Genomic DNA, 12,407 nt, shown 5'->3' with positions numbered 1-12,407 from the left:
GTTCGGCAAGTAGAATCGTTGCGTCTATGGGGAGCTTAAGACTGATTCAGTTACATTAAGTAGGAGAAATAACAGCCTGCCAGAAAGTAATTCCATCCTAAAGTGCAGGCACAAGTCACATGACTGGGGCAGCTGGGAAACTGACAAAATGTCTAGCCCCATGTCAGATTTCAAAATTGAATATAAAAAAATCTGTTTGCTCTTTTGAGAAATGGATTTCAGTGCAGAATTCTGCTGGAGCAGCACTATTAAATGATGGTGTTTTGGAAAAAACATGTTTTTCTGAACATGTTTGAAGTAGAAATTCCCGACGTTCTTTTAGTGAGTGTATATTTATAGGACGCTGTTTACTGATATTCATTTTCTGTTGTAATTCGGGATCATTTCATCAGAGCCTGGAGCGTCTCATTGGCAAAGAATATCAATTGAATGGGGGTGATTTACAGAGTGGGAGTTGGCAGCAGGGAAAGCACTAATATTTGGGGGTTATGGAGACCTGGGCCTCACTGCTCCTCTGGTTATTTTGGCCTCATTCCTCTTCATTTGCACAGAGAGCAGAACAGACTGGGCTAATTACGAGTACAAATGACAAAATGACCCATTGTTTAGATTTTCGGTAACATTGCATGAACATTGAATGAAAAAGAGGAGATTTTGTGATGTCCCTGTAACTTCCCCAGCTTCCCCCCCTGCCATAGTACAAGTCCCATTGATCACATGATAGGTTTCCCCACTTGTCCTTGTGTATAAGAGACCATCCATTTCTGTGTTTCCGTGAAACGATTGGATGCATTTGGCGAGCGCAGAATTAGCGGCTCCGCGCCTTTCCCATGAGTTGCTTGTGCCGAGATTGTTGCTCTTTAATCAAATTCCTCTTGTCCCCTGGCACCTTGTGTAGAGCAGAGAAGCAACACTCGTATCAAATGTTCCTATCCCCTCGAGTGCATTTTCCAACTTCGTTAAGTGTGAGATGTAATGAGATGCCCTCGTTAAATAACTACAATTCATTCCCTAAGCAGCAAACCTTGCGCAGTAAACCAACGAAGTCTTCTTTAGGCACCATCTTTTGCTTTTTGTACCCCCTTATGTATAGCATTATACAGTCCAGCCCTCCTATACACTCCATAACCCCCAGCATTATACAGTACAGTAACAGCCCTCCTATACACTCCATAACCCCCAGCATTATACAGTACAGTAACAGCCCTCCTATACACTCCATAGTCCCCAGCGTTATACAATACAGTAACAGCCCTCCTATACACTCCATAACCCCCAGCATTATACAGTACTGTAACAGCCCTCCTATACTCTCCATAACCCCCAGCATTATACAGTACTGTAACAGCCCTCCTATACTCACCATAACCCCCAGCATTATACAGTACAGTAACAACCCTCCTATACACTCCATAACCCCCAGCATTATACAGTACTGTAACATCTCTCCTATTCTCTCCATAACCCCCAACAATATACAGTACAGTAACAGCCCTCCTATACACTCCATAACTTCTATGATTATACAATACTATAACAGCTCTCCTACACATGCCATAGCCCCCAGCATTATGCAGTACTGTAACAGCTCTCCTATACACACCACAACCCCCAGCAATAGACAGTACTGTAACAGCTCTCCTATACACCCCAAAGCCCCCAGCAATATACAGTACTGTAACAGCACTGGAAAGCCCTATAAAAGAACCTCCTTGATGTACTTAGTGGAATATTTAACAGCCGCTAGACATTTCTACGTTTATCTTTGTCCCCTCAAGGAGCCACTCTGGTGCTGGGGTCCTAGGGCAAATACTCTTCCTACACTTTAAAATTATCCAATGTTTTAGTAATAATGTTGTGGTGTTCGAATATTAGGAATCAGTAGAAAATCTCTGCCTTGTGGCCCATGTGTCTCATACAGAGCTCCTTAGAGGCTTCTCATATCCTTAGTATATACCAGTTGGGCTTCTCAGTCCATAATGTTTCTGAGCTGGGCCTTGGGCAACTTTAAAACTGGCATTTCTCACATCTGTACAGATTTTAGGTGGGGGTTCATCATTCCTCTTCATTCATTTCTGATGCCAAGTGTGTAACACAAATTGTCTGGTTCCCCACGCTTGGGCAGCTCAGAAGAACTGCCACTCATAGGTTTTCATTTGTAACATATGGACACTCCACATCCATAGGCCAGTGATAATAAGAGTTACATTGTATCTGGGAAATGGAGAAGAAAGAAGTATCTGGGGAAGAGAGAGGGATGAGGTATCTTGGGAAGAGAGAGGAATGAAGTATCTGGAGAATGGAGAAGAATGAGATATATGGGGAAGGGAGCAGAATGAGGTATCTGGGGAAGGGAGAAACATGAGGTATCTGTGGAATGGAGAAGAATAAGTTGCTGTGGAAGGGAGAAGAATGAGGTATCTGGGGGAAGGGAGATGAATGAAGTATCTGGGGAAGGGAGAAGAATAAAGTATCTTGGGAAAGGGAGAAGAATGAGCTATCTGGGAAAGGGAGCAGGATGAGGTATCTGGGAAAGGGAAAATAATGAGGTATCTGGGAATTGGAGAAGAATGAGGTATCTGGGGAAGGAAGAAGAATTTGGTATCTGGGAAAGTCAGAAGAATGAAGTATCTTAGGAAAGGGAGAAGAATGATATATCTAGGAAAGAGAACAAAATAAGGTATCTGGGAAAGGGAGAAGAATGAGTTATCTGAGGAAGGGAAGAAGAATTGGATATCTGGGAAAGGGAGAAGAATCTGGTATCTGAGGAAGGGAGAAGAAGGGGGTATCTTGGGAAAGGGAGAAGAATAAAGTATTCGAGGAAGGGAGAAAAATTGGGTATCTGGGAAAGGGAGAAGAAGGAGGTATCTGGGGAAGGGAGCAGAATGAGGTATCTGGCAAAGGGAGAAGAATGCGGTATATGGGAACGGGAGAAGAATGAGGTATCTGGGGAAGGGAAGAAGAATTGGGTATCTGTGAAAGGGAGAAGAATGAAGTATCTGGAAAAGGGTGAAGAATAAGGTATCTGGGAAAGTGAGCAAAATGAGGTATCTGGGGAAGGGAGAGGAATGAGATATCTGGGAGAGGGAGAAGAAGGGGTATCTGGGGAAGGGAGAAGAAGGGGGTATCTTGTGAAAGGGAGAATAATGGGGTATCTTGGGAAAGGGAGAATACTGAGATATCTGGAAAAAGGAGAAGAATGAGGTAACTGGGGAAGGCTGAAGAATTGGGTATCTGGGAAAGGGAAAAGAATGCGGTATCTGGGGAAGAAAAAAGTAGGAGATGTCTGGGGAAGGGAGCAGAATGAGGTATCTGGAAGAGGGAGAAGAATGAGGTATCTGGGAATGGGAGAAGAATGAGGTATCTGGGAATGGGAGAAGAATGAGGTATCTGGGGAAGGGAGAAGAATGAGGTATCTGGGGAAGGGAGAAGAATGAGGTATCTGGGGAAGGAAAAAGAAGGCGATGTCTGGGGAAGGGAGCAGAATGAGGTATCTGGGAATGGGAGAAGAATGAGGTATCTGGGGAAGGGAGAAGAATGAGATATCTGGGGAAGGGAGAAGAATGAGGTATCTGGGAATGGGAGAAGAACGAGGTATCTGGGGAAGGGAGAAAAAGGAAGTATCTTAAGAAAGGGAGAAGTATAATGTATCTGGGAAAGAAGCTGAATGAGATCTGGAAAAGGGAGAAGAACTAGCTATCTGGGGAAGGGAGAAGAATGAGGTATGTATGTAATGGAGAATAACAATGGATGTGGAGAGGGAGAATAACAATGGATCTTGGCACTCTTGACAGTGACATGAGTGGCTGTTGCTGTGCTTGTCGGTTCTTGTTGCGCAGGTGTTTGTTTCTGCGGCTCCTGCTGACCCCTAATTTAGGAATGTTGTATGTACATAATGCCAGGCTGATCTCCCTCCTGCATGTCCCGACAGAATAGCAGCACAGACTGCAGCAGGGAGGAATGACGGGGCCCGCAGGGCAGAGATATCAGGTATCTGGAAGTGCAGAGCACTCTCCCAATTGTTACTGTTTTGTTACCATTCCCACTGTCACGGCAGGAACTGCAGGGAGCTCACAGCAGTAGGAACATGATAATTGTCCCATCTCTGCCTTGCACCATGTTTTTTGCAGGAGCTGAGGCTTCTCATAGTCTACGCCAGGGAGGGAATTAAACAACGGGATGGAACCCATTGCCTTGCCTGAATACTCACCCTATAAACAGGCAACATTCATGGCCAAAGAGAAGCAGCTATCCCTTAGTGTTTCACAACTACACAATATTCTGGATTAGAGGATACAGAGAATAATTGATAGTTCTGGAGCAAAAAAGGTGCGTCACTGCCCGATTAACCCTTTCTATCTCTCACGCCTGCCCTGTTTCCCCTGTCTCATCTTGAGTGTCCCTCCCCTGCCTAAACCAGTCTGTCCCTCCCCTGCTTAAACCAGTCTGTCCCTCCCCTGCTTAAACCAGTCTGCCGTTCCCCTGCCTTCAATTTCTCTGCCCCTTGCACTCCTAGACTTCTCAGGGTAACACTCTTCATTAGGCCCTTATTTATCTATCTATTTGTGTGTCTGTCTATAAGTCATCACTCATCTATCTTTCTGATGTCTGCATATCTATCCATCTATCTGTCCGTGTGTCTTTCAGTTTGTCTGCAAATCTATCTGTCTGTCTGTATATCCATCTATATCATTATATCATCATCTCTCTCTCTTCTCTCTTCTCTCTTCTCTCTCTCTCTCTCTCTCTCTCTCTCTCTCTCTCTCTCTCTCTCTTCTCTCTCTCTCTGTTCTATCCCAGAGTAAGCTGTGGGCTTTATACTTAGCTGACAATGTTGCTTCCCTGTTCCCGGGCTCAGATGTCCTGCTGGAATGTTTGGCTCAGAGATTGTTTCAAGTGATTCATTTACATCACGCAAACCCCTGTTCTGTTCAGTGGCTCCCGGGAACTTCTCTGTGACGATGGCCATGAGGGTCATGTGATCAGAGACATGTGTTGTGAGGATCCAGTTTCTCTCCTCCAGTTCATGCCATTGACTTTTATGGCTGGGAACAATAGTGTTTACTTGTCATCATTCTGTGTTACACACTAGTGTTAGTAGGGTGTATAAGGATAAAGTACAAACTGTCCTGATAGGCCACACTGTGTATCAAGGCTCCAAATAGGAGTCACTGCCAGGAGCCAAAGGCTGACAATAGTGAAGATTTTGAAGGCTTTGCATGATATACATAAATGTTACCCTACTCCACTGGTGGGCCAAAAAGGAGCATACAGGAGAGTGGGAAGAAGCGGGTAGAGCTGGGTGAAATGAGAACAGTAAGGTAAGACAGAGCCAGTAGGGCAAAATGGAGACAGTATGGCAAGATGGGGGCAGTTGGGCAAGACAGAGACAGTAGGGCAAGACGGAGACAGTAGGGCAAGACAGAGACAGTTGGGCAAGACGGGGACAGTGGGGTAAGATGGAGACAGTAGGGCAAGACAGAGACAGTGGGGTAAGATGGTCATAGTGGGGAGACAGGGACAGTAGGGCAAGACGGAGACAGTAGGGCAAGACGGGGACAGTGGGGTAAGATAGTCATAGTGGCGAAAGACAGGGATAGTAGGGCAAGATGCAGACAGTATGGCAAGACTGAGACATTAGGGTAAGGTGGGGACAGTAGGCCAAGGTGGGACAGTAGGGCAAGAAGGAGACAGTAGGGCAAGACGGAGACAGTAGGGAAAGATGGAGACAGTATGGCAAGACAGAGACAGTAGGGCAAGATGGGGATAGTGGGGCAAGACGGGGACAGTAGGGCAAGATGGAGACAGTAGGGCAAGATGGAGACAGTAGGGCAAGATGGAGACATTATGGTAAGACAGAGACAGTAGGGCAAGACGGGGATAGTGGGGCAAGACGGGGACAGTAGGGCAAGACGGGGACAGTAGGGCAAGACGGAGACAGCAGGGCAAGATGGAGACATTATGGCAAGACAGAGACAGTAGGGCAAGACGGGGACAGTGGGGCAAGATTGGGATAGTAGGACAAGATGGGGACAGTAGGGCAAGATGGAGACAGTAGGGCAAGATGGAGACATTATGGCAAGACAGAGACAGTAGGGCAAGACGGGGACAGTTGGGCAAGATGGGGATAGTAGGACAAGATGGGGACAGTAGGACAAGACATTGACAGTAAGACAAGATGGAGACAGTAGGGCAAGACAGGGACAGTGGGCCAAGACGGGGACAGTGAGGCAAGACGGGGAAAGTAGGGCAAGAAGGGTACAGTACGGCATAACAGGGACAGTAGGGCAAGACAGGAACAGTGGGGCAATATGGGGACAGAAGGGCAAGAAGGGTACAGTAGGGCATAACGGGGACAGTAGGGCAAGACTGGGACAGTAGGGCAAGATGGGTACAGTAGGGCAAGACAAGGACAGTAGGACAAGACAGAGACAGTAGGATAAGATGGGGACAGTAGGGCAAGATGGAGACAGTAGGGCAAGACGGAGAGAGTAGGGCAAGATAGAGGCAGTAGGACAAGATAGAGATAGTAGGGCAAGGTGCAGGCAGTAGGGCAAGGGGAAGACTGGAGACATTAGGGCAAGGTGGAGAAGGTTGGGCTGAGAGTAAGATTTCATATCTCTGTTGACTAAATGGCAGCTCAACTCCCAACTCCCAAGAACAAAGTGTGTTCTCTCTGGCACAATATATACAATATTTCCCAGCAGCCTTTGTTGGAGAAAGCAATAGCAGTTGAGAGAGCTCAGTCAGCACTGCAGCAAGTTTTGGGCAGCGGATCCCAAAAAACAAAGGCCTTTTATTAGAAATCCTGGAAACATGTATGTAATGGCTAATGGGAAGAGATGGTTTTTATGTTTTTTTATTAAAAACTTTACAACAAAATATGAACATTATTTAGACTAACATTACAACAACATTACACTACATGTGGTGAAAGAGCTGGGGGGTGGGGTTTGAGGGGTAAGGGGCCGGGCTGGTTTGCGGAAGTGACATCATGCGCACACATCTGCGCATGTGACGCTACACGCACAACACGCTGAAGTCATGCACACCGCGTAGGGGGCGTGTTTAGGTCCAGTGCCTAGGGCAGCATCGGATCTAAATACAGCCCTGGGTATCACATGACACAGTGAGAGTAGAAGGTTCATGGGAGCAGAATAATCTCATTAGAAGACATAGAATAAAGGGGAATCAGATAGTAAAAACATTTCCTGTGCTGAATGAGCGAGTGGATTGGCTGCAGGTTGGGGGAGGGGCTGATTATGAGAGATAAATAACCCTCGCCCCCCTCACTAGGCAAAGCTTTTGTTTGGCTTTAATTTGCGGGCACAGTAAGTGGGCAGCTCGCGGGGCACTAGAGGGATTATTAAGAGGCTGTTGATAAAACAGGGGTGAAGCCTTGGCGGCTAATTATATTCAGCGTGTAATTTCTAAACTTCACTCTGAATTTTGATTTTCAATTAACACTCCCAATTTGAAGATAATTTTCTATTTAATGTAATTGCAGGAAATAATTTATTGGCTGATTAAGAGTGAGGAGCCGGCCTTCCTTAAGCAAATACTCTCACAACGCGCCACCTTCCCTCTCTGTTTCTCCAGCTGCACAGCTCAGGGTTAATTGGTGCCTATTGTTCTGCGTGGCGGGGACAGCGCCAGGTTTGCACTTGCATTCAGATTTGTGCATTGTGCCCTGATTAATGCATTCAGCACTGGCGCTATTGGCCCGATCACACATTTTGTTGCTGGGTGCTTATTGATTCCATAGAAACTCTACGTCTTTGTCTATGGGTCACATGGTATAACCGAATCAGTAAAGGCAAAACACACCTACATATAATCTTATACAGTAATTGTTTGCTATGGGTTACTAGAACCCCGTTGTTGTTCTGCAGAACCCCTCAGCCACCCCCTTAGGTGTTGCTCGTGTATCTTCCATCATAAAGGATTTGGCCCTTTGGAAACCCATAAATCCAAACCCAATGATAACGATTCTATTCTGTTAGTTGAAGTGAGGGCACTGGCTTTCCCTATTGTATCAATGAGGGCACCAAAGCAGAGTCATCTGGAGAAAGCATTGTCCGGCCTTGGAATCCCAGGCGCAATATGATATTGGGGTATAAATAAGGCGGCAGTGACAAAAGCTTGGCTGAGGCAAATGATACCCTTTAAAAAATGAAACTGCCCCCAGTCCTGTGCCAACCCCTGAGGGTTGGAATACTGAGCTGCAGCTTTATTGGAAACAGATTTCCATGAATTCATGTTCATTTGGTTTCTGTTCCCACTCATTCTTCCAGTTACACTAGTCACACACAGACACCTGTAAAGTCAAGGGCAAATAACCCTGTCCCACCAGGTAAGGACACAGTATTCCAGGGTGTCAGTTCCATGGTGGAAGGGACTCACTTTCGTTAATGACACCAGATACCTAATTTTGATGAATAATTTAGATTTCTGAATACATATTACCCCCCCCCCTTTCCATCCAGGCCCCCTCATTAATTGTGAGAATTGTAACATTAGTTGTGAAATCCGACGTGAAGCGTTGGCTGCCTCATTAGGGCATCGGAATCAGCGTAATTATTTTTCCTCGCACCTGATATTTCCCGCACTGCAATATTCATGAAGCCACGTGACCCACCTGCGCCTTTCACCCCATTTCCAACCAGCTCCTGAGACCCCCATCTTTGTTTGTCTGTGGCAACAGCGCCAGCAGCTAAATGATTTGCTAATGGGAATAACTATACTGGCATGGCCTCCCGTGCTTCTTGATGTACCCCATGAAATCAGTCGAGTCATGCTCTTTACTTATACCCAACACTTCTGGCCCGGAGCATTTACCATGAAAGTGGTTTTGTTTCCCCTTGCTGAGCTCATAACTGGCAGTGCCCCTGTAACTGGATTCACTTGCTTCCTGTTTTACTGTTGAAACTTCCTGCTGTTTGGATACAATGTTGTAGAAGAAAGTCACCACTCCTCTCCCAGGCAACTTGCTACAATGTTGCAGGCTCCTTCCTACTGAATGGGGGGCATTCTCTCATAGTGACGGCTGCTGCCCGTCTGTGGGAGTCTATAATGTTGCCCATCTGCTGCCATGAACACACAGGGTTAATTACACATCTTGTATAGGCAGTTGTGTTGTGGATATCAGAGACTTCGGCCTGTAGTTCTCCCAGGGTTGTTCAGCTACATCTCTCATTATTCCCAGTAATGGCTTGGGTGTGCAGGGAGTTTTAGTAAAACATGCTGGAGGTGGGGCTCAGGTTTGATATGCTAGACTGTGTTATACTTCTATATATATATAGCTATAGATTTATATATTTGCCAATATTTAACCTGTATTTGTGTTTGCTATGGCATAACTAGATATTACTGGGCCCTACAGCAAATTATTCTTGGGGCCCCCAAAATGTTTAGAAGTTGACCTGTTTTGTGAATATTTATGGAAATTATTATATTAATGAGGGCCTTACTACTTACTGGGCACCCCTGCAACACAGGGTCTGCTTCGTCTGTAGTTACTCCCCTGCTTTTACCCCTCGGTTTCCTGATTAAACCTTTCAATGATTTAGTTTCCTATTTGATAGGGATGCACCAAATCCAGGATTCGGTTCGGGATTCGGCCAGGATTCGGTTCTTTTCAGCAGGATGCGAATCCTTCTTCCCGGCCGAACTGAATCCGAATTCCAATTTGCATATGCGTGACTTTTTGTCACAAAACAAGGAAGTAAAAAATGTTTTCCCTTTCCCACCCCGAATTTGCATATGCAAATTAGGATTCGGTTCAGTATTCAGCCGAATCCTTCGCAAAGGAGGAAAACTTTTTTTTTTTTACACGTGACACGATTTCCCTCCCGCTCCTAATTTGCATATGCAAATTAGGATTCGGTTTTGGTTCGGCCGGGCAGAAGGATTCGGCCGAATCCGAATCCTGCTGAAAAAGGCTGAATCCTGGCTGAATCCCGAACAGAATCCTGGATTCAGTGCATCCCTAATCCCTACTATTTGCCATGTAAACAGGTGCCAGCGACTCCCACCAAGCATGAGCCTAAAGGTTAATTATGAGGCAGTGAATATCCCCTCTTTCCTCCCGCCATGATTCCTTTCTGAGCCTCTCCCCCCCCCCCCCCAATTTCTCTTTACTGGGTTCAACCCTACAGCAAAGCCGATTGGAAACAGGAGACGGTATTTAGAACAAAATGAATTTATGGACCAAAAAAGAAACTTTTCTCGGTTCTGATGTAACGTCCAATTGGCCCGTAATGAAACCCTTTACTGGGAATCTCTGTGAACTGCAGACCTGGTACTTACATTGTGCAGCAGAGACCTCCATCTTCGCGGTAATTTGGCTAATGAGCTCCCCCCGCATTGAATAAAACATTTCAATCAGTAAAACACAGAAACTCACATTAAAATTAAACATGCTTTCTCCATTTTTTTTTTTTTGGTGCCGGGCGTTATTAATGCATCGGCCGCGATCCAGAACTGTTGTAATCAATAAAATACGACTAAATCTGCTTTTATCGCATCCCGTGACAATAGTTGCGCATTGATGTGCGAGAGGATTAATGCAACGAAAATGACATTAATTATTGAAATGAGGGTTTGATTTTCTCTCTGTTTTTTCTTCAAACCAACAAATTATGATTAATTGAACAACGAAGTCTGGAAAGATCTCGGCGAGAAAGTCTCTGCCACTCAGATAATGATTCACCCACTGATTCCATCTGTCTGACCCATTTGTTTGTCCTTTACTCACATTTATTGTCAGACTGCAAATCCCAGCGTTCCCTGCAGCATCAAGAACAGGCAGCTTCAAAGAACTGTCGTTCAGTTACAGAGGTTCATTGGTTCTCGTACCCCGAACCCAGTTAGAACCAGTATCAGGAACCCCACTGGCCCCCACTGATACTCCTGCACTCCCCAAACCTTGGGGATAATGTTCTGTATCTCAAATAATATTGATATTGTACATCAGTCAAGAACCCCACTGGCCCCTCTATACTCCTGAACCCCCAAACCTTGGGGATAGTGACCTGTATCTCACACATATATTGATATTGTACATCAGTCAAGAACCCCAGTGGCCCCTTTATACTCCTGCACCCCAAATCTTGGGGATAATGATCAGTATCTCACACATATATTTATATTATATGTCAGTCAGGAACTCCACTGCCCCCCCCCTTTACTTCTGCACCCCCGAACCATGGGTATAATGATCTGTATCTCACAAATATATTGGTATTGTACATCAGTCAGGAACCCCACTGGCCCCGCTATAGTCCTGCACCCCCAAACCTTGGAGATAGTGAGCCATTTTCCAGAAGCTCTTGTTATAAGATTTTTCTGTAGCACATTGCTGGGGGTTGCAGCTGGAGGGCAGCAGAGTTGTTCTTGATTGCAAGGGTGAAGTGGTTTTGCATGGTCGGGTCCGAGTAGTACTGGGTTTGTAAATTGACCTGTTGCTCTCTGTGTTTCTGTGCAGAAGGATGTCTTCCAAGCAAGCCGCCTCTCCATTCACTTGTAAAGCGGAAGGAGAGGAAGAGATGACTGGGGATTTAGCGTCACGAGAAATAAACGAATGCAAAGATCAGATCATGGCCTCCCACCTGCCCCTGCACCCCCTCAATCACAACAAACCTCACTCCGAGGAGCTACCGTCACTTGTCACTACCCTCCCGGCCGACGTTGACTGGGACAGCATGATCTCTTCCCAACATAGAATGGTAAGGACTGGTCTATTTGTATTTATACATCTGGTTGGGAGCTGCCATACTGTTTCCCATATTCATATAAATTGGTAGGACCTGTATAGATCTATTTACATGCCTGGCTGCTTCCATTCCTGACACAGAGACTAATGGCAGTTCCAGCCATAGATCAGACAATATTATTATGACTTTGAACATTTCCTTTAAAAAACAATAGGCAGAGATGTCAGTGTGTCAGACCTCACTCAGGGCTAATAGTTCTGCATGGGGGAAACAATAGACACCCTCTGCTTTATACAAACAGCTGCACACACTAGAGGAATGGAAATTCTATGTGCTGATGGGCTGCATGGCAATTTCAGACTGTCACTTCCTATTGGAGTTTCAGGAATGTATTGGGTTTATCAGTATTCACTGATGGGAGAGTGAGGTCATAGGATGATTTCATCTGCTGCTCCTTATTATTATTGTCTCATCAACACTGATTAATGGTGTCTTTATTATTCTCCACGTATGTCTGACTGTCATCAGTGTAGGGACCACATTTGGTTGTCATGGAGGGGAGTAGGATGGCAAGTACATGTCTTTCTGAGGCACATATTTCTCATAATACCAGCGCTGGCTCCCAGTAAGCTCCAGTGTGCTGCTGGTCTGATGCTCATGGAACCGAAAGACAAATCACATTTTATTCACTTT

General features: G+C 45.5%; 1 protein-coding gene across 6 annotated transcripts in view; it reads left to right on the top strand.

Annotated features, from left to right (window-relative positions):
- Positions 1–12,407, top strand: part of sox6.S (SRY-box 6 S homeolog) — a 229,099-nt gene that overhangs the window by 104,630 nt on the left and 112,062 nt on the right. For all 6 annotated transcript variants that reach the window (XM_041591131.1, XM_041591130.1, XM_041591133.1 and 3 more), the window contains one exon: positions 11,486–11,726. In XM_041591131.1, the coding sequence (XP_041447065.1) occupies positions 11,486–11,726 (241 nt within the window). The remainder of the gene's footprint in view (positions 1–11,485; positions 11,727–12,407) is intronic.

The sequence above is a fragment of the Xenopus laevis genome, chromosome 4S, assembly GCF_017654675.1.
Source record: "Xenopus laevis strain J_2021 chromosome 4S, Xenopus_laevis_v10.1, whole genome shotgun sequence".
NCBI classification, from domain to species: Eukaryota; Metazoa; Chordata; class Amphibia; order Anura; family Pipidae; genus Xenopus; species Xenopus laevis.
Note: the sequence above shows the minus strand (reverse complement) of the source record. Positions and strands in the feature narration are given on the sequence as shown.